The sequence below is a fragment of the Boleophthalmus pectinirostris genome, unplaced genomic scaffold (genome assembly GCF_026225935.1).
Source record: "Boleophthalmus pectinirostris isolate CB_2022bp ecotype Guang Dong unplaced genomic scaffold, ASM2622593v1 HiC_scaffold_17, whole genome shotgun sequence".
Lineage (NCBI taxonomy): Eukaryota > Metazoa > Chordata > Actinopteri > Gobiiformes > Gobiidae > Boleophthalmus > Boleophthalmus pectinirostris.
The window spans coordinates 20,036,040-20,057,072 of record NW_026571115.1 but is presented as its reverse complement, the minus strand read 5'-3'; the positions used below and the strand labels follow the sequence as shown (position 1 = coordinate 20,057,072).

At 41.3% G+C, this 21,033-nt stretch overlaps 2 protein-coding genes across 3 annotated transcripts; both read left to right on the top strand.

The window, feature by feature from the left end:
- Positions 1 to 92: 92 nt before the first annotated feature.
- grid2ipa (glutamate receptor, ionotropic, delta 2 (Grid2) interacting protein, a) lies at positions 93 to 14,318 on the top strand. Its single transcript, XM_055152345.1, is given in 25 exon segments — positions 93 to 935; positions 1,551 to 1,804; positions 1,990 to 2,322; positions 2,577 to 2,731; positions 6,470 to 6,742; positions 6,870 to 6,955; positions 7,029 to 7,098; positions 7,184 to 7,483; positions 7,555 to 7,703; positions 7,780 to 7,941; positions 8,156 to 8,262; positions 8,343 to 8,490; positions 8,612 to 8,931; positions 9,113 to 9,400; positions 9,403 to 10,422; positions 10,815 to 11,702; positions 11,773 to 11,860; positions 11,990 to 12,079; positions 12,163 to 12,359; positions 12,428 to 12,583; positions 12,661 to 12,747; positions 12,822 to 12,951; positions 13,021 to 13,139; positions 13,238 to 13,402; positions 13,498 to 14,318. Coding segments are annotated over 25 exon segments (5,751 nt in total). The 5' UTR covers positions 93 to 850; the 3' UTR covers positions 13,579 to 14,318.
- Positions 14,319 to 14,633: 315 nt separating this feature from the next.
- slc5a11 (solute carrier family 5 member 11) lies at positions 14,634 to 21,033 on the top strand. Of its 2 annotated transcripts, none has more exons than XM_020932518.2 (15): positions 14,634 to 15,048; positions 15,801 to 15,872; positions 15,966 to 16,070; positions 16,144 to 16,203; positions 16,297 to 16,401; positions 16,475 to 16,580; positions 16,657 to 16,737; positions 16,817 to 17,022; positions 17,201 to 17,336; positions 17,684 to 17,791; positions 17,876 to 18,026; positions 19,539 to 19,707; positions 20,059 to 20,274; positions 20,546 to 20,633; positions 20,710 to 21,033. In XM_020932518.2, the coding sequence occupies exons 1-15, from the start codon at positions 14,929 to 14,931 to the stop codon at positions 20,928 to 20,930; spliced, it is 1,944 nt and encodes a 647-aa protein (XP_020788177.2). In that variant the 5' UTR covers positions 14,634 to 14,928; the 3' UTR covers positions 20,931 to 21,033. The 2 variants fall into 2 exon arrangements, with proteins under 2 accessions (XP_020788177.2, XP_055008326.1); XM_055152351.1 differs by having other exon boundaries at positions 20,546 to 20,639.

Below are 21,033 nucleotides of genomic sequence, written 5' to 3'. Positions count from 1 at the left end.
ATTAGTATTACAAATTTAAGATAATAAAATAAATGCTATTTTTGCCCCCTTTTACCTGTAATGATAACAACTGTTTTTGATAATGACATATGATTGGTCTTACTTCAACTTTCCCCTGAACTTTTTTAGAGCCTGCACTTTCAGAGGACATGACACCAATACCACCATTTTTATCAGTTCAGTTTATCAGGTAATTGTTAAAATCTTGCTAATCTTGCAGTAATTAATGTTGCAAAACCATCAAGCAGAGTTATTTCTTGTGTTACTGCATTGTATGACTTTGACTTTGACCTTGAACATATCACAATCTCTGGTTCTCCAAAGCTGAGGTTAGAGCCGCTATAATCAGAGCAGTGTCCCTGGTACAACCCGTTTCTGGGTCACTCCTCAGCCCTCTGAGAGGGTCCCATCCGCACAGGCAGCAGAAAGAGAGAGAGGGGATGGTATTTATAGAAAAATGGGGCTTTGCTGTACCTTTTCTTGCGAACAAACCGTTTCAGGACCAAGTAAGCGTGTCCCAGATTTGTGATCATCATTTAGCCACAGGGTTGGGACTGAGGTGGAGAGTGGACTGCTTGGCCCACGATGGAGAGCCAGCCTTTCTGTGGCTCTCCCTTGTCCACAGGCCTTGTCTTCATCATATCTCAGTGATTTTGATCAGACTGGAACACAGACCTTTACAAATGTAACCTGTAGGATGCAGTTTATTTGACCGGTGGGTCAGAGGAGTTTGGGGACTGTGAGGCAAAGCTGAGGCGCGGCAGAAAAGTGTCCCAGGGCACACTGCGGTCCCCCACGCTGGGGGGAAGGAAGGCTGGCTGGAACGTGCCCTGCCGCAAGCCGGGCAAGGATGAGGCGTTTTCTGAGCAGAAAGGGCCGCTTCTCCCTGCGCCAGAGCGTCAAGTCTGGGACCCGTAGTGCCTCCAAAGATTTTTGTAAGTATTTATTAAGTCCAAACTTTTCATCAGTTTGAAGCAAATGATAAAGATAAGTTTAAACTGTAACTGTGGCAGGAAATATAGAGGTTTTGATGTGTTTAGTTTGATGCCTTAATAATACCTTGTGTTATAGTATATTGTATATTGTTTTCCTCATTGTTCTGTTGTTAGATTGTTTTGAGTTATCTTTTTTGAAAAGAACATTTTTGGATTTTTTTTCACTTCCCTTCCCATCTCATTGTTGCTGCCTGAGAAGATTCATTTTCTATTACTATATTAATAACACATATTTGAAAGTACCTAGTATTAAGTTGTGGTGGGCATCTCCACCACAGAATTGAGGACGGTGATGTAGTGAAGGCCAGAAGGTGAAATCCTGAGCTAGTCTGTGTTTTAGATTTGACATATTTCTTTTATTATAATTATCAAATCTGCTTCACCATCTTATTGAAATCTTGACAAATTATTCTAATGCTATTTTTGCTAATATTAGGAGCTCTATTTTAAACCAGTGCACCATGTGACCTCAATTGTATGTCTTGCAACCTAGTTTTGGATGAGCAGTTTGCCCTAAATGCACAAATTTACTGTACTAACTTTTGACTGTCTTAGTTCTGGGCCTCCCTCCAACCAATCAGAACTGGCCTGAGGCGTTTGGTTTCCGACTGGGTGGCACTGGGCCAAGTTACATCTTATCAGTGGTGGAGGGTAGCAGTGCTTACCTGGCAGGCTTACAGCCAGGGGACCAAGTGGTGGATATAGAAGGGCAGGATGTGACCAACCTGAGCACACCAGCGCTCATCGCTTTGGCTCAGACGCTGAAGACAGTGCCTCCGAGTATTGGAGTGGTGTCAAGGATTAAACAGGTATATCAAGAAATTAAGTCACAATTTATTTGTATGCAGCACTTCACTTAACAACCTCTAATAACATGTAATTACATTGTACTTAGCTAATTAGAGTTTCATTTATTACAACTAAGCAATTAAATTCAACTTGTGAATTTAGAACAGATCTTGTTTTTTCTTATTCAATGCCTTGTTATTCTCAGATTGACATCAGTCCAGGCCCTGATGGTCGTTTTGGCTTCACTATTGTGGGAGACAGCCCCCTCATGGTAGAGGAGTGTGCACCCACTGGACCAGCTGGTCTCTGTGGTCTCAAAGCTGGAGACTATGTCCTGGAGGTCAATGGTATCCCAGTGAAACACCATGAAACTGCAGCGGCCATGATCAAGGCTGCCCAGGGCCGGCCTCTGCGCCTGGGTGTGCTTAGTATGGCTCGCCGACCCAAACGCCTCAGCAGCAGCATGAGAGTTGTGTCTCAGAGTGGAGACAGCGTGAGGGACAGCCGAGCACATAAAGCCATGGAGTTTAATAAGAAGGTGGGAACCAATGAATAATAAGCAGTTAAATGACATGAACCCCACTGTATACTGCATTCATTTCATGATCATTACAATAACAGACTTTACATGTTTCCCTCATAAATGGTGTACTAAATTTGTTCCATACATACTTACTGAAAACTCACTTTCCATTTCACAAATTATTCTAAATTAGAAGCACACACATATACAGCAGTCAAGTCGATCAGAAAGACTGCTGAAACAGGACACTGACAAGGCATTGTTTTTAGGTGGAGGAGGTGCTGGGAGAGGAGGCAGATGTGAAGGAGCACCTGTTTGACGTGCTGAAGCAGTACGCGGCCGACAGAGATGTGGAGAGTTTGGCTGAAGCTCTGCCGGACATCCTCATCACAGAGGAGCACCAGCAGCTCATTGACAGTGTGAGGTAAACAAGCATCTCCTCAGTACCCCTCAATATCACATGAAGATGCCACTGTACTTGTGTGACAGTGAATTATTATAAAAATCATATGCAATGAATGTGTTGCTTGTACAAGTAAATACAACTGAAAATTTTAAAATTTTATATTCACTGGCCTTTTGCAACAACTAAGTTAACTGAAATAAAATGCAATAAAAATGTAAAGGTACTGACTGCTGTTGCATGTGCACTGAAAGTCCTGATTATTGTCAGATTTTTTGAGTTGTAAGATTATTAAAATGACACAAACTGCAAGATCATCCAATTTCTTTCTGATCATGGTCCCTCTGGTCACTTCAGATTTTGTGGTTGACATGACATTTAAATAATTTTAAAGATCCAGAAATCAGTTGATCATCTGATTTGAAAGTGCATGTGAACATAACCACTGATTAGAAATGAACTTGAGTGGTTCTGTTGAGTTTAATAAACTGAAAAGGTTGATTTGATGCTACATTTTTGATTAGTCCTACTTTGAGAGCATCACTGAGATGAGCAGTGCCACAATGAGGTGTTCTCATTTACTGCAACATAAAGGAGTTTATGTGCGTAATGGAGTGCATATGGCATAGCTTGCCTCTAGGAAACGCCCCTATATTTTACAAACCTGTTCCCAAGTTGAATTCATTCAAACCTTTGACATGTCTCAAAAACGGTGACATGTCACAGTGTTTTTGATAAGAAAAGTTACAAGAAACCATGAAATATTTAATTTCTTCTTGCTCAACCCAAAACCCAAAAAGACAAAAATGCTTCACTGCAGATTTTGTCCGCCCCATCTCACTCTGCCATTCTCTCTGTTGCTCTATTTCTCCGTCTTCCATGCACACTTTGATTTTCCTCTTTGGATCACATAATTAGATTCCTTGCTCCCCACAAAGTGCAGTCCCATTAGCTCTAGTAGTAGGACACATGTACAATTATAGTAGCATACAGACACATAGATCCACTTATATTTGTTATGCATGGAGACATGATGAGCTGCTGCCTCAGGTATGTACTGACTTTTAAATGTAACTGCAGTAATGTAACTTTACAGACAAGCGCTATATTGTTGATATTTTTCATAATATAACACTTTGCACACACATATTTCTATACCTTCTATAGCGTCACATCTCACACACAGCTGTTTAGCCTGTGCTTTCTCAAAATATGCTTTGTAATGTTTGTTTCCAGAGCTTTCATTAATTATGCATACATTGTTTATTCAGAGGACTGAGGTCTATTGTAGCTGCACCTAAACTCATACAGATACTTCTATTCTAAGATCTTTTATATGCAAATCCCTATCCCTACTGCCTGTATAGTTCACTTATGTATTAAATTCAAAGCAACTTTAGATATTTTATTCTTGGTGGTGAGTTGTCACTGGCAGTTACAACAATTTTGTAAATTATAATATACTCTGGGAATTTATTTATATCTAATTTGACAATCTAGATCAAACAATAGAAATACTAGATGAGTTCTGAAGCTCCTAACACAAAAACATATGAAAATTGATCAGCTGGACCATTTGAGTCTGTCTCTGTCCCACAGATTGTTCTCACCCTCCCACCGGATGTGTTCTATTTATACGTAGCCTACTTCTTTGATAAATTCTCTTTTAGTTTCTAAGTTGACTGGCTATCATAAACTATGCTGCTAAGAGCAACAACATTTGATTGTGGTTATTGGAATCCATTAGAAAATTTTTAACTGATGCAAACCATCACACATATGCCACATCAGTCTTATTCTGCATTAATTACGTATAATACACTTACTTTTTTTTTTGTTCATTTGTCTGCCACAGTATTTGGATCATGGTGACAATATTAATTTCATCTCCCCTACAAGTAATATCCATTTTGAAAGTATACGTTTAAGAGAACTGAGGTGTTTCTATGCTCATATTTAGTTTCTTCAGTGTTCCTGTCTATTTAAAGCACTTCTTTCAGTGCCTCATCTGTACCCAGTCACGTGCGTGTGTGTGTATGCGTGTGAGCGCGTGCGTGTGTGTGCAAGTGTTCGCGTGTGCCAGTGCTCCTTATTGTTCTTCCTCTCAGTCATTGTGTGACCTGCCTAAGGAATCCCGCTGAGGCTCTTCTCTCTCCCTCCTCATCTACTTCCTGATCATCATCTTTTCTCCTCTTTGGAGAAAAGCTCACTCTCACAATGCTCTCAATATTGATGGATGTCTCATCACCGCCCAGACTCACCCTGTAACATGTGCATAGAAGGAGCACGTTGACTAAACTCTCAGAGGTGCAATGTCAGGGGAGATGGAGACCAGGAAGTCCAGAAGTCCTGACAGTGAAGTTGAACAGCTCATGATGCCTGAGGATGTTTCAGAAGAGTACAGGGATGGAAAACGCCCACCCTCCCTCTTACTCCATCTGGCTGCCTTCCGAGTCTGCAGCAAGCATTTTTGAGCTCCTGGACTTATGTCTCATCTGTCTCTTTCCAAAATAATGAAGATAATGATGGACCAAGACTTATCACAAATCTTGGGCACTCGCTAAGGCTTGGAGGGCCATGGGAAGGGACAGGAACCTTACCAGACGCTTTCGGTACAGTCCTTTGTGTTTTGATCTCTCCTTCTCTTTGAACTGTCTCTTCAACATGTCTTTATAATTGCTTAGATGCTTAGATACTGTAAGTCTTGTTGGCACTTACTGGTATGTTGTAACTGAGCACTGTGCTTCCAATTAGTCGAATAGTTTTGCTGTGTTTTGCTACAGTTCTGTCAAAAATAGTCTGAAAATAGTGATCACACAAGTCATTCATCTTTCTTTTCAAGCCGCCCTTGATCCACTCCTCCTCTATTTCTAATAATAGACTCCTTTGGCCTCCTTCTAATTGAGGGCATCTCAAAGCCTACATCCAACTTTAGTGAAAGAGAAAGTTTTACAAATTCTTTTGACAATGAGAATGCAAATTTAACTGGAATAAAAGCAGCAGGTTATGATGAAATCACTAGTGGCAAAGGTTACGTGTCCTGAAGACTTAATAAATGGCCCCATTCTGTTTGGTTTTGTCTGAACTCAGTGATGGCTTTTCTGGGAAGTTCGGTGGCCTACATAGAATAAACGCACTCAACTCCCAAAAGTTATAGGACCCTGGCCGATTTCTCCATCTTGTCTCCACTGCACTGTCACATCTGTGTTTTCCTCAAAATAACATATTCAAATCAATTTCCTTCTTTTGGAGAGACATTTTAAATATTTTTTTTCTGTTAATATTGATGGTTATGAATATGATTTATTTAAAATGTAAATAACACAGTGGTGTTTGCTACAGGAATAGAAAGCAGCTGTGGTAGTGAGAGCACTGTCCTATACTGCCTCGTCTCAGATTAACGCTGAATTGTCAGTATTTGAGACAGCATTACCTGTGAGCGCTAATGCGACAGAGGACCAGAAAACAATGCTCCAGCTCTCCTTCTTTTCTTATGCATGACAATATACAAGCACTACTTTTGGACCTTTTACCTGCCTCTGCCCTCCTCTGGGACAACTTAGGCTGTAGCTACTATTTTCAACCCAATTAAGAGAATGCTGCTGAAAGAATATGCGAACAGGGCAACAATATTTTTTTAAACCTTGGATAGATGATATAAAAAAAGATAATGACTGTTCAAGACTGTTTGGTTACTATTTTGATGATTCAGATTTTTTTGTCCTGAATCTGTCCTGCCATTCTAAACATGTTTGCCAGGATCTTTATCCCTAAGAAGCACCGGGAACGCTTTGATGAGGTCGTCTCCCAAAACCTGATGAGTCGAATCAAGGGTCGCAGCTTCAGTGACCCCAGCCGCAGCCACCTTCGCCGCAGCCGAAGCGAGGACCACCCAGAGCGCCTCCTAGTTTCAACCCGGGCCAGTTCAGTGCCCCGGACCCACGCAGAGGAAGGTGCGGCCCCTCCCACCAGAGGCGTGAGGAAGACCACCTCTCTCATCGCTGGACACTCCAGCTCCTCTACAAACTGCAGGTCTGTGTCCAGTGCCTTTGGGATATGCAAAAACAGGACTCAAAAGAATCTTATTTTGCTTCATGTTAACACATGTTGAGCTGTGAGTGAGATTATAACATCAGCGTAATTGTATTGCTTTCTCTAGGACTGTCAGAGTTTGCAAAGGTAACATGAGTTTTGGCTTCACTCTCCGAGGACATGCTCCAGTCTGGATTGACTCCGTCATTTCTGGTGAGTTGTTGTGGGGTGACAGACTTTGATATGCATTTCTTAATGCTTAAACAGAGGAACTGTTTTTATACAGGAAGTCCAGCTGATAAGGCAGGTCTGAAACCTGGAGATCGTATTCTGTTTCTGAATGGACTGGACATGAGGTATTTTTTACCCTCATATGATGAGATGATGATGATGATATGATATGAGATTCAGTTTATTAAATTATGCACTCTCTCTCTGTAGGACTTCCTCCCATGAGAAGGTGGTTTCCATGCTTCAGGGAAGTGGTGCTATGCCCACTCTGGTGGTGGAAGAAGGTCCTGCTAACTTTGCCCTGTCAGAGCCAGACTTGGCCGGTGGCAGTGGTCCCACAGAGCGCTCCCGCTCTCCCGCGCTCAGCTCGCTGCAGTGGATCGCAGAGATCCTCCCTCCCAGTATCCGTGTTCAGGGACGCACTTTTGGACAGCAGCTGGAGCACCTTCTGACCATCCAGGAACGCTACACCATCTGCAAAGCTCTAGAGAACTTCTTCCAGCACAGGAAAGCCTTTTACTAATCACTGATCATTTTCTGGCAGGTGATGTCTAACACACACTGTATTTATGCAATAGGAATGTGGACACTCTGATTGTGGACGTCTTCCCAGTGCTGGACACTCCTGCCAAGCAGGTTATCTGGCAGTTTGTTTACCAGTTGTTGACTTATGAAGAGCAGGAACACTGCCAAAACAAGATCTCACGCTTCCTGGGATACAAAGCCCCAGGTGTGCATACATGATGAACACTATAAAACACTTTAAAGAATGTTCCATCGCATTGAATATATTTCTGTGTTTCCAGTCCCCCCTCCTCCCCCTCCCCCTCCTCCTGAGCCTGAGTCTGAGCCAGCCCCTGAGCCTCAGCGGCGCAGCAGCTCCATGAGAGTGACAGGAAACACCTACAAGAGCAGTGTGAGAGGACGCAGCTCAGATGACCTGGTCATTGGCACTCACCTGGGAATGGGTATGTCATTTTGTGTTATTATATGTATATAATATTGATAACCATTAACATTGAATGTTTACTAGTTTCCTTCTTCTAATTTAAAGCTCATGAATATTGTTTTTCTTCTTTATGTCTGCAGTATCTTCCAGGGATGATATGTTTGGTCCCATGCAGCAGAAACAAAAAGAGCCAGAGTTGTTTTTAAGCGTTTCTAACGACTATATCACTCTAGGCATGCGTGCCGAGCCAGTGCCCGAGACGGGCATGAGGCTGGCTCCAGGGGAAAGACAGTCGGGTGATGGGACTTCTCTTCCTGAGACCCCCAACAACCTCACCAATGTATGTAAACAGATTTATTTTACAGTTATATTTTTTTAAAGTAGGATTACAAAGTCTACTCTGCTCTGTCTCTTTGTAAGTTATCTGCTGTGTATGCTGAACTAGAGAATATGTACTCATCTAAGAGGTCCAAGTCTTTGAAAAGCCGCCCTCCTCCAGCACCAGAGAGTGTGCTAGAACTGGACCGTCAGTCCTGCACAGCATCTCCTCTGAGCCATGCCAACACAGGTAGACTTAGATGGACATAGCACTACAATCCTGTATATCTTATGTGTTAATGAATACTTCAAGAGAATACCCCAAGTTAGAATAAAAAAAAAAAAATCTTACCATAATCATGTCTTTTCAGGAAGCGCCCCACCACCCTCTTCTTGGTCTGAGCCTCTGTCCAGTTCCCCTCCTCATTTCTATCCCGGGGGATTAACCAGTCAGCCCAGTGCTGAGTCCAACCCTTACATTAGTCTGGATAGCCCCCTGCCATCACCTCCAGAACCCAATGACTTCCCATCCAGTCCCCCTCCACAACGACACAACAAGAGGCGCTACACTTTCTCCAAGCCCCCCCGCTCTGAGGATACTGACCGCTTCCTGGATGCTCTTAGTGAACAGCTGGGACAAAAGGTGGCCATTGTTGATGACTTCCTGAACCCTGACAATGACTATGAAGAGGTACATAAATTTAAATTTGTTACAAGTGGGAAATCCCGTGTCTATTTTGGAGTTTTTGCTTTGCCTTTTCTGTACTTAAATACAAATTTAAAAACTAGACTTGCATGTTTGTGATTGTCTGTTTTAAATGCTTTGCTCTGAGAATACCAAGCTAATAAAATGTAATTGGTGTTAATGCCAGGATGTTGTGCAGATGGGATTTCCAGATGAGGAGGAAGATGAAGATGTCAATGAAGAGGTGGGAGGTGAAGAGGAGGAAAATGGTGGCTTTGTGGCTCCAGAGATGAGCAGCCCCAGTGACGTTCAGAGCAGCAGCGGTGAAGAGCACATGTCCTCTCTCACCTACTCCTCCTCCTCTGACCAGATCCCCCCTCCTCCCATGAGCCCCCCTCCCCCTCCTCCTGTCCAGTTCAACGACCTACCTCCACCACCGCCTCCTCCACCCACACAATCCCAACGCCACCACCACCACCACAACAACAGCAGCCACAGGTGAGCTTCACCCCAGAGCAGTCCCCGAGGTCTTACGTTCCTATACGTCGCAAATCGGGTCCACCCCCTCCTCCACCGCCTCGCAGCAACCCCCCACCAAAACGCCACTCTCTTCACAAAGTCCTCCCGACAAGAGAAGAGATGCAGGCCCGTGCCACCATCCAGGAGCTAAAAGCTTATCAAGAACGGCAAGCATATGGAGAGCAGCAATCATTCAAGAAAAGACAGGAGGGGCAGCAGGCGTATAAAGAAAGACAGGCATATGAAGAACAGAAAGCTTTTGAGGAGCAACAACTTCTTCAAGAGCAGCAGGCCTATCAAGAGAAATGTTTCAAGGAGAGGCAAGCCTACGAGCAACAGAAGGAGTATGAGGAGCAGAAAGCATATGAAGAACAACAACAACAACTGTATCAAGAGAGACAGGCATATGAGAGGAGACAGCAAAGGGCGTACGAGAAGGCCTATCAGGAGCAGAGAGCTTACGAAGAACAACAACAGGCCTATGAAGAACAACAAATGCACCAGATCTACCAGAGCCACCACTCCATGCCCGCCCAGCCCACACAGAAAGTCCCTTCCCCTCTGCCACTCCAGCAGCTGCACCAGTCTCTGCCTCCCTTGCCCACTCCACCTGATCCCATGATGCATCGCTCCAACCATCAGTTCTACATGATGCGACAACAGCAGCAGCAGCAGCAGCAGCAGCAGCAGCAGCAGCAGCAGCAGCAGCAGCAGCAGAATTACCTCATGCACAGAAGACAGTCCCGCTCCGCACCACCCCCGAACCCGCCAGCCCCTCAGCCCATGGGACATCAGCAGATAGGGCAGGGGCAGTACCAGGAGGGCATCTACCAAAGCCACCAAGGGCTGAGGGCACCACCGCACCACTCCTCCACAGAGATGCTTCACCAGATGCACCCGGCCCAGGCACACCACTCCTCCATAGAGATGCTTCACCAGATGCAGCAGCTAGCCCAAAGCCACCACTCGCCTGCTGAGGTCAGTCGAGAAAAATATCCAATTGGACATGAGGAAAAGTGGGTTCTACGTAAGATATGCACACCTACAATGGAACATTTTTAGTTTAAATTTGTATTGCACTTGATGAATAGAAAGTACAAAATGCTTCACAGAGTGAAGAATAATGACAGTACAAAAATAAGACATTAATTTAATAATAAATACTTCATTTAATAGATTTAGACCTTTTACAACCTCATTAGAAGAAAGGTGAGCTGTTATGGGGAGCAGGGTGCACCATAATCTGGGGACTACAGCCTGAAAGGACTGGTCCTTAGTTTTAAAACTTTTGATACCTCAAACACACATATGCACTAAGACCATCATAGACGTTATTTGTGAATATCGTTAAGTATTTGGTGTGTCTGCAGGTCTTCCAGCAGATGCAGCACACTCACTATCCCTCACAAAATGAGATTCTTCACCAAATGCACAAAGCCAAGGTCCACTACTCGTCCGCTGAGCTGCTGCACCAGCCCCACCACTCCTCCACAGAAATGCTCCACCAGGCCCCACTCATGCACCACGGGCCACCACACCACGGCTCCACCGAGCTGCTCCACCAACCAGACCCACCCATGCCCCCCGCCCATATAAGCAGGGACAGCCACTCACATCAGAGCCGACGCAGTATGAAAGGGCATCACCAGAGTCAAGCTCCGCCTTCGCAAGTCCAGCAGCATCCCCAACCCACAAAACCGTCCCCTCAGAGACCTCACTCTATCCAGCAAACACATCACCAGATCCAAAACATCCGTCACATGACCCCACAACCTCCGCCCCAAGACTACCCTCATCAAATCCACGTCATTCACCCGCCCCAGCAACAACTAAACAGAACCCAGCCGCTACTTTCCACATTCCAACCCCTCCAACCGACGCCGCCCCCTCTGCCGCTCTCTACCTTTCAGCCCCTGACCACTCCGATAGGCCGGCCACAGTCCCAGCCCTCTCATCACCTGCTCCACTCCCAGCCCCTACCCCCACCCCCTCCTCCGGCTCACCATCACAAACAACAGCAGCAGCAGCAACAGCCGCAGCAGCAGTTTCACAGTGATGCTCAACAGCCCCAGTCTCTGCCCCACTCACTATCCGATCCAGAGCACCTTGAACCACCTGCACCACCACCCCTACCCCCTCCCTGCTCTCCCCCACCACTGCCCCGGCCCAGTCTGTCCCGGATGGACTCGCATCATCTGAGCGTCAAGAGGCTACGCTGGGAGCAGGTGGAGAACTCCGAGGGAACCATCTGGGGACAGGTGATACCACAACAAAATTATCCCCTCTCCTAAAATATATTCTTACAGTTTTGTTTCTTCACAATCAAAGTTGGGGGCAAGTTCAGATTATGAAAAACTGCATGATATGGTAAAGTATCTTGACCTGGAGCTTCACTTTGGACAACAAAAGAACTCAGGTGCATATGCCCTATTAAAACAAATATGCAATATGCTTCATTGCGGCACATGTCCACTATTAATGTGCTAAGTATTTAAATTCTGCTGTGCTGTAATCATAACATAACAGTGTCTTTTTCTCAATTTAGCACCAGGCCCAGAGGCAACGACTCAGCCCGAAACCACAAAAAAGAAAGATGTGATTGAAATTTTATCCCATAAAAAAGCGTACAATGTCTGTGAGTAAGGCAAAAGGTCCACACATAAACAGCACATGTATTAGAGTCATGAAAGAGATCCATTTTAACAGAGGTTATTTCAGCGATCCTGATTGCGCACCTGAAGCTGTCCCCTGGAGAGCTACGGCAGGTCCTGCTGCGGATGACCTCTGACCGTCTGGAGACGTCTCACATCAAACAGCTGCTCCTGTACGCCCCTGATGCTGACGAGGTGCACAGGTATGACGAGTACAGGAAGGATCCCAGCAAACTCAGCGAGCCTGACCAGTTTGTCCTTCAGGTAAACCTATGGTCCAGATACACATTTAAATCACTATCTGTCTGATTTGTTCATGTGCACTTCCTCAGATGTTATCAGTGCCCGAGTACAAAACACGTCTGCAGTGTCTCCTCTTCAAGAACACTTTGCAGGAGAAGACTGAAGAGCTCAGAGGAGCATATGATTGTATTTATAAGGCTTCTATGGAGCTGAAGACCAGCAAGAAACTTGCTAAGATACTAGAGGTACACTGGCTATTCAGATGGATCATCAAAAGGAAATACTGTGTTTTGACTCTAAAGCTGTATATTGTATTTTCTAGTTTGTGTTAGCTATGGGAAATTATCTAAATAACAGTCAACCTAAACCCAACAAGACAACTGGCTTCAAGATTAATTTTCTTACTGAGGTACAACACACACACAACTCAAAATACAAAATAATCTAATTGACTAATCACAGAATATGACTCACTTTTTACAGCTGAGTACCACTAAAACAGTTGATGGGAAATCTACATTTCTGCACATACTTGTCAAGTCATTATGTCAACACTTTCCTGAAGTGTTGGATTTTTCCAAAGATCTTACTATGGTTCCACTTGCAGCGAAAGGTGCCTGTTGAATAGTTTGTCAAAAATCACATTTATAAACTTGGTTTCACAATACATGTGTACTTTTAGTCAACCAAAGGAGTCTCACATCAGACCTGAACGACCTTCATTCAACTATCCAGGACATCCGCACAGCCTGTCAGAAGATGCCTGCTACTGCTGAGGACCGCTTTGCAGTGGTCATGAGCGTATCCTTATCACATCTCATCTTCTCGTTATCATATCTTATCTTCTCGAACATCTCTACTCTGTGAAAGTGAAATTAAACACCTTGACTTGTGTGTAGAACTTTCTTGAGAACAGTCATCCAGCTCTACAGTCTCTCGAGTCGTTACAACAGAGATCTATGGAAGAGTTTGTCAAAACTGCCTCTTACTTTGGGGAAGATGGAAAAGCCACCAGCACTGAGGCCTTCTTTGGCATCTTTGCTGAATTCATTTCCAAGTTTGAGGTGTGATTTATTTATTTATTTATTTTTAAGGGGATTGGGGATTTTTTGAGTAATTAAAGTCATGATATTAACATGCTTCTCTTTCTACACCATAGAGAGCTCTAAGTGATCAGCAGGCAGCAGAAAACCCCAAAAGCCCCAGAAGCCCACACATGACATCATCACTGGCCTGGTAGCGCAGCATTATGTGGAAATACAAATAACCTATAAGCAAAAAATAATAACAACACAAAATGTGACTTTTTTAATATGAACTGTTAGCTGTAAAGGTTTGTTAGATGTCAAGTCATATAGATCATATGTTAGCTAAATATGAAAATTCAATACTTGCGTTGTTTTTGCGTTAAATTATATTATGTAGACATCTAACTCTTAACTAAGCCCAAATGTTGATTCATGAGTTCTTCTGTATGTGCAATACATACATTATGTTTCAGTTATCCAATGCACAATGTCATGATCTACATAAAGAGAGTTACTATTGCTCTTCATATAGCAAGAATCAGTTTAATTTTAGATCAAGTCAAGATAAGTATTGTAATGTATAATACTGTTATATTTTTGTAAGCTTTAAGGACAGACGGAAGTTTGTAATTTATTTATCATACTGACGGAAATGTTTGACAGAATATAAAGTGAATTTATATACTGAAAGGTTATGCAAATACAATGATGTTATTGATCATTAAACATATTTAATATTAAATTCATTATGTATTACATTTTAACATTTAATTACAGTTTAGAGTTGAATCGAAAAAACTAAATAAACAATTTCTAATGTTGTTATTGAAGTATTACAGACAGTGGGCAGCGTGCAATATAGACTTTTGGCTCATTGTAAAATATCCAATATGTATCTACGTACTTGCTTATCCTTATGTCAACTCTGACAAATAAACAAATGTTTAAATAATGATAAATAAATAAATGTTGTTTTTTTGTGGAGGAATGTGGAAGATCCCATTTGATTTATTCAAACTCATCTACTTAAGTGTGCCTTTTTAAAGTTTGTTTCTTGAAAGTTTCTTGAAAAGGTAAGAATATATTAGTCCTACTTTGTTATCTATATTAGATCCTAAATGTTTTGATTTTGGAAATCTAATGTGAAAGTACACAGTGATAAACCAGTGCTATTAATGTACTCATTCACAGTATGTTTTATCACTATTATTAGCAAAGTGTGCATGTGTGAGTCACCTTTCTCCTGCCAAGTGTCATAAAACATTTACAATCTAACACGCAGTAGAAGAGGTGTGCGTGGAGTTTGACCTGCACTGAGTGAAGAAGTTTCACCAGAAAAACAAGTATTCTAGGCACTTACAGATGTTATTTATGACAAAACACTGTTTGGAACAGGCACTCCACGATTACACCATTCAGTCCAGCTGATGGTAAGACTATAATCATTCTAACATTGTGGTCTTTGATTATCATTGTGTATCTTTATATAGCATAAAAGGAAAAGTTTGAGTTATAAAAATGCAAGCATTATTGCACACTTTTCATTTACTTTTCATTTCTATATGAAGCAAGTCAACATGGCCCCGTCTCCATCGCCTCCTCCGCTGAAGACATCACTTGTTCCTTTAGATATAGTGGTCCTAGTTGTCTACTTTTTGCTTGTGTTGGCTGTTGGATTCTGGGTAAGACGCACTCTGTTCAAATAAGCTTTGTAAAATTTGACAAGATTATGATTTTGCTATAGTCATATTTTTGTTTGTTTTGCTTGTTTTTTCCCTATATCAAAATAAATACTCCTGTATTTTGTGGATTATTTCAAAGGTGCATTATGCAACTTTTGTGGTGGAGGGTACACCACCTACTGGTCTCATGGAAATGTTACACAGTAGTTCAATAGTCCACAATATAGCATTAAACTTATCTATCATGCATATGTGCAATTAGAGGTGTTTTTATTGGTTAGATTTAATATATTAATAATATATATTAATATATATATATATGTATGTATATATAATATATATTATGTTATACGTGTGTATATATATATATACGTGTATATATATATGTATGATATATATATATATATACGTGTATGTATATATGTATATATATGTATATATATGTGTGTGTACATGTGTGTGTGTGTTTGTGTGTGTGTGTGTGTATATATATATATATATATATATATATATACACATACATACATATACATACACACACACATATATATATGTATATATATATGTATTGTTTTTTTATTTATTTTTACTCAAAGAGGGCCTGCATTTGCACTGATGTATGGAGATGAGGAGGTGGCAGATCCTCTACCAGACAAAGTTACATAGTGTTTTAAGTATGTCTGCATATAGCCTTCCTCAACCTTTATTTTTAACAGCATTCTCATTTAATTCAACTTTTAAATCTGCTTTAGTCAATGTGGAGAACAAAACGCAACACAGTGGATGGATACTTTTTGGCCGGGAAGAGCATGACCTGGTGGCCGGTGAGTCTTGCAAATTAATTTAAAGTTCTAACCTCATTTAAATATTGAGGCCATGTCATCAAAAATAACCAACTAACTTTTGTCTAATTTTAGGTGGGTGCTTCTCTCTTTGCCAGTAACATTGGCAGTGGTCACTTTATTGGTCTGGCAGGGTCAGGGGCTGCTGCAGGAATTGGTGCCATTGCATATGAATGGAATGTAAGTAAAGTAATATGTTGTTTCCATTTCAGTTGTGTAAATATACTGAAATGTATTATTTTGAAATTAAAAGGGCATGTTCATGATTTTGCTGCTGGGATGGATCTTTCTGCCTATTTATCTTGCTTCTGGGGTGAGGACATTTAAACCAAGCAGACCTTATTTAAGTATGATCTTAACTTACATTGTATGCTCCTATTCTTTTTTTTTAATTTTTTTTATTTAGGTTACCACTATGCCTGAGTATTTACAAAAACGCTTTGGCGGCAGAAGAACGCAGTTACTGATAGCTGTCTTATACTTATTTATTTACATCTTCACAAAGATCTCAGTATGTAGTCTTTATCCTTTTAAGTATTTGGTTTGTACATTTTCTATATTAAGTTTTGGTTGTGATTTGGCAGGTGGATATGTATGCTGGTGCTTTGTTCATTCAGCTCGCATTGCAGTGGAATATTTATCTTGCTGTTGTGCTGCTTCTTTCAATAACAGCTGTATACACAGTAGCAGGTTATTGTTTATTATTCATACATTTTAATATGTCTTATGTATAAGACCATATTAAATGTAACATTTTTTGAGGTAGGTGGCTTGGCTGCAGTTATCTACACAGATGCAGCTCAGACTATGATCATGTTAGCAGGAGCACTGACACTCATGGGCTTCAGTAAGGCTCATCCATTGTAAAATTATTATAGAAATTTATTTAAATTTTGAATAAGTCTAACTTGTGTGTTTTCTTTTAGGTTTTGCAGAAGTTGGAGGCTGGAATGCGCTCATGGGGGGTTATGCTGATGCCATCCCCTCTGTGCGTGTGCCCAACACAACCTGTGGCATCCCTCGAGAGGATGCCTTTCATTTGTTCAGAGACCCAGTGACCTCTGACCTCCCCTGGCCTGGGGTACTCATTGGCATGTCCATACCCTCTATGTGGTACTGGTGCTCCGATCAGGTACTGACTCTGAATGCTTAGCAGAATTCAAACAATCCTTTTTAAAGCAGTAACTAGCATTAAACCTTTTATCCAAAATGCTCTACTATTTCCTCCTTTCACTACATATTATTATATATGTATGTTATGATATTTTAGTTTATGGTAGTGTATATTTCCATGTGTGCTGTTTCTGCAGGTGATTGTGCAGCGCTCACTTGCAGCTAAGACTTTGACCCATGCAAAAGGAGGCTCCCTTTTGGCTGTGTACCTCAAAGTCATACCTTTCTTTGCTGTGATGTTACCAGGAATGATCAGCAGAATCTTATATACGGGTAAACTCATGCCATATTTTCAGCAGATGACAGCATACACACTTGTCAATAAAGTTTCAAATGGGTATTGAAACTTAAATGACACTTCAGAGCATAGCAGAGCTGCCTCTGGTGGTCAGAGCCCACTGTATTTGTTTTATTTAGCAACAAATCTGTTTTGTCCTCCTTTAGGTTTATAATTATTTAGAACTACCTTATCAAATGTTTAGCCATGTCAGTCCATGTGCATCCCTAAATGAGTCTGATAAAATCCATGTTTGGCTCTGTTGGTGCTCAGTAAACATCTTACATCTTGTGTTACTTATTGTGAAAAACATGAAAACCACTCTAACATTACGTGTTCATAGATGACGTGGCTTGCGCAGACCCTGATTTATGTAAAGAGATTTGTGGAAACCCAGTTGGTTGCACAGACACTGCTTACGCCAGGCTGGTCATGGAGCTGCTGCCTGCAGGTGACACAAACTGATATCGATCTCTAAAGTTAAGCCAAAGCAAAAACAAGTACAAATGTTTTTTTGTTGTTTTTTCTGTGCTAGGTCTGCGTGGTCTGATGATGGCTGTTATGATTGCTGCTCTCATGTCCTCCCTCACATCCATCTTCAACAGTGCCAGCACCATTTTCACCATGGATCTGTGGAAGACTTTTAGGTCCAGGGCATCTGAGTGGGAGCTCATGATTGTTGGCAGGCAAGTGTACAATAATACAGTGACTATTAAAAGGGCACTGTGTTCTTCCTGTTTGTCTCCATGGAGATGTTCTTACTTTACATAGAATGTTACACAGAATGGCATTATACTTATTGATATCAATGGAAACAAGTAGGACACAACAAGTACAATAAGACTATGTTATAGTTCAGATCCATGAAGCAGCAACCTGGCTTACAATAAAAATACATGTTTTTGCAATCCATCACATATATTTATATAGCACATTTTTTTAGCAATAAAAATGCCGTAATTTCAAAAATGCTAGTTAGATGTGTTATTGCCATAGCAATAACAACTCCATGAAGACAAGAAAGTAGTGGATGCCCAAGGGGTGGGCGATATCTCGATATTTTTAATATATCGAGATTTTTAAAAAACTCGATATGAATTCTGACATATCGTATATATCGATATAATGCTTATATTAAATTTTGATTTCGCCGCTTCACTTGTTTGTCTTCTCTGTCGCTGCCCTCGCCTCCCTGATTTTGTTCACTCGTGTCTCATTCACTCGTCACTATCGCCGTGAACGCTGAAAGTTGCTGCCAGTGAAAAGCTTCAAGCGCCATGAAACTTTTCCACCATTTACAGACAAAACCATCAGCAGCACATCCTCATATTCCACCGAGTCGAGTCCTTTAGTCCAAAAGAAGTTGTACTGCATGAGCGGCCTGTGGAGTGCGCTGTTTATGCAAATTAGCCATGCGCTTTTTAAGTTTCGTTTCTGTAAAACGTAAACAAGTCTGCGCAAAGCTGCAAAAAAAAAAAATTAACACTATAATCTCAAACGGGCTGATGTGGCTCTTGAGTCGTTATGCTATATATCTTGTAAAGTTTTGTAATGTAAATTCTATTTATGCAGAAGATTTTAATTAATAATATGTTGCAGTATAACTTGTACAAAAATGGATTCCTGAGCTGCTTCGCTGAAGGAGCTCATGGTTATGGTTTGGATAACAGAGTTAATGCAAAGATGAGCTTGTGTTGAGTTGTTTTATTTATGAATGAAACAAAGGAAATATGTTTTATTTCTTTTATTTAACAGTTAAATTATTATTTATGTAATTAGGGTTTTTTGTAATCTTAAATGTTCCTATATGAACTGCTGACCTCTTACACTTAATTTTTTAAAAAAGGACCTTGTGGAATTTGGCATATTTGTTTTTGCAGTTTTCCGTTTTAAGGGTTTATTTTTTCCTGTACAGATATCGAGATATATATCGTATATCGAGATAGCAAAATATATCAAGATATATTTTTTGATCCATATCGCCCAGCCCTAGGATGCCCTATGCAGTGCACTTTTGAGTCCATCCCTTATTTCACAGCTAATCATCATTTAACACTGCGACACACTGATCTTTTCTGAAACAAACTTTGAATTTCCTACATTCATAGATCTGCACAAGGGTCTTTTCCACTGAATCTTGTGGTTGATTGCCAGACATTATTAAGCATGGCGTCATGTTTTGTGAATGTTTTCCCTAGAGTCTTTGTGCTGGTTCTTGTGGGGGTGTCTGTGTTGTGGATACCTGTGGTCCAAGCCAGTCAGGGGGGGCAACTGTTTATTTACATTCAGTCTATCAGCACCTACCTACAGCCCCCCGTTTCCATAGTATTCATCATGGGCTGTTTTTGGAAGAGAACCAATGAAAAGGTGAGGTTTAAGTTTATGGGACTGAAATCTTAACTTCTGGTGTGGAGTACACCATCAGCTTGTTTCAACTATATGGCATTTAGCTTATCTAGTGTCCATTTATTCATTTACAAGTGTTTTTGATTATCAAAAATACTTTTAAAAACATGAATTCTTACTGTGAGCAGTCAAATCTGGTCTGTAACCTGCTTTGTGACATTGCTTTTTGTCTCCACAGAGATAAAAAAGTTAAAGGTGAATCTGTTTAACAATCCAAAGCAATAACACCTCCACGTATACAAGCAGGTGGCGAACCCTCCACCAGAAAAGTTCCATAGTGCAGCTTTCAGTTAATTTATGTCCACTGTGCAGGGTGCATTTTGGGGGCTGGCTCTGGGTCTACTGATTGGCTGTATACGGATGTTGTTGGATTTCATCTATCCCCAACCACAGTGTTATCAAACTGACGACAGGCCTGGAGTGTTGAAACATGTGCATTATCTGTACTTCTCCATGTTACTGTCTGCCATCACGCTGATTGTGGTGGTCACCGTGAGTCTGGTGACAGAGGAACCAAGACCAGAACAGGTGAGCAAAACTCCAGTAAGAGCAAGCTCAGTTTATCATTAATTAACCAGCGGCTCTCTGCTTAATAACTTGTAGCATAACTAGTACATTATTACTAGATATTTTATTTTGTAAGGTTATTTGGCCTGGTTCCAAAATAATGTTGAACATGTATCATCTTCTGGATCCATCCATGATTTACCATTGCAAAAAACATTACATTATAACTTCTCAGAATAATAGACCCTTACTATTATTAGAGTAATACTGATATTAATGTAATGTGTTGTAGATTTCCCGTCTCACCTGGTTTACAAAGTCGGACCCTGTGGTGTTCACAGTGGAGCAAAGCATCAATGGAGTATCCTTACAACGCAGGGGTAAGCGCGCAATACATAGGCCTCCACTAGATTCCCCCCCCCCAAACATAAGAAAAAAACACTTTTTTTCTTGTAGCCTCCACATCGTCTTCAGTTCGCGTGCATCAATCAAAGCTCGTGTCTGCCCTCTACTGGCTATGTGGGATGGAGAGACGACAGGAGGACAGTAAACCTCCTCCTCCTGTACAACCAGATGTTTGTTCACTGGAGGAAAAGCCACATCTCAAAAAGCTTGTTAATGTTAACCTCATCATTTGTTTAACTGTAACGGTTTTTATCATTGGCTACTGGGCATGATTAAAGGAAGTACGAACAGTAAGAACAGTATACACATGTAACTTATTATATTTGTCATATACAATTTATACATGTATTTTTTACTAAATCAAACTGAAACATA

Bases quoted from the DNA above. Each gene is read 5' to 3' on its own strand.
- slc5a11 (XM_055152351.1), top strand. From the start codon at position 14,929: ATGAAGCAAGTCAACATGGCCCCGTCTCCATCGCCTCCTCCGCTGAAG. The intron at 17,337-17,683 runs GTAAACTCATGC...ACGTGTTCATAG, and splicing joins CAGCAGAATCTTATATACGG to ATGACGTGGCTTGCGCAGAC. The intron at 20,640-20,709 runs GCGCAATACATA...TTTTTCTTGTAG, and splicing joins CTTACAACGCAGGGGTAAGC to CCTCCACATCGTCTTCAGTT.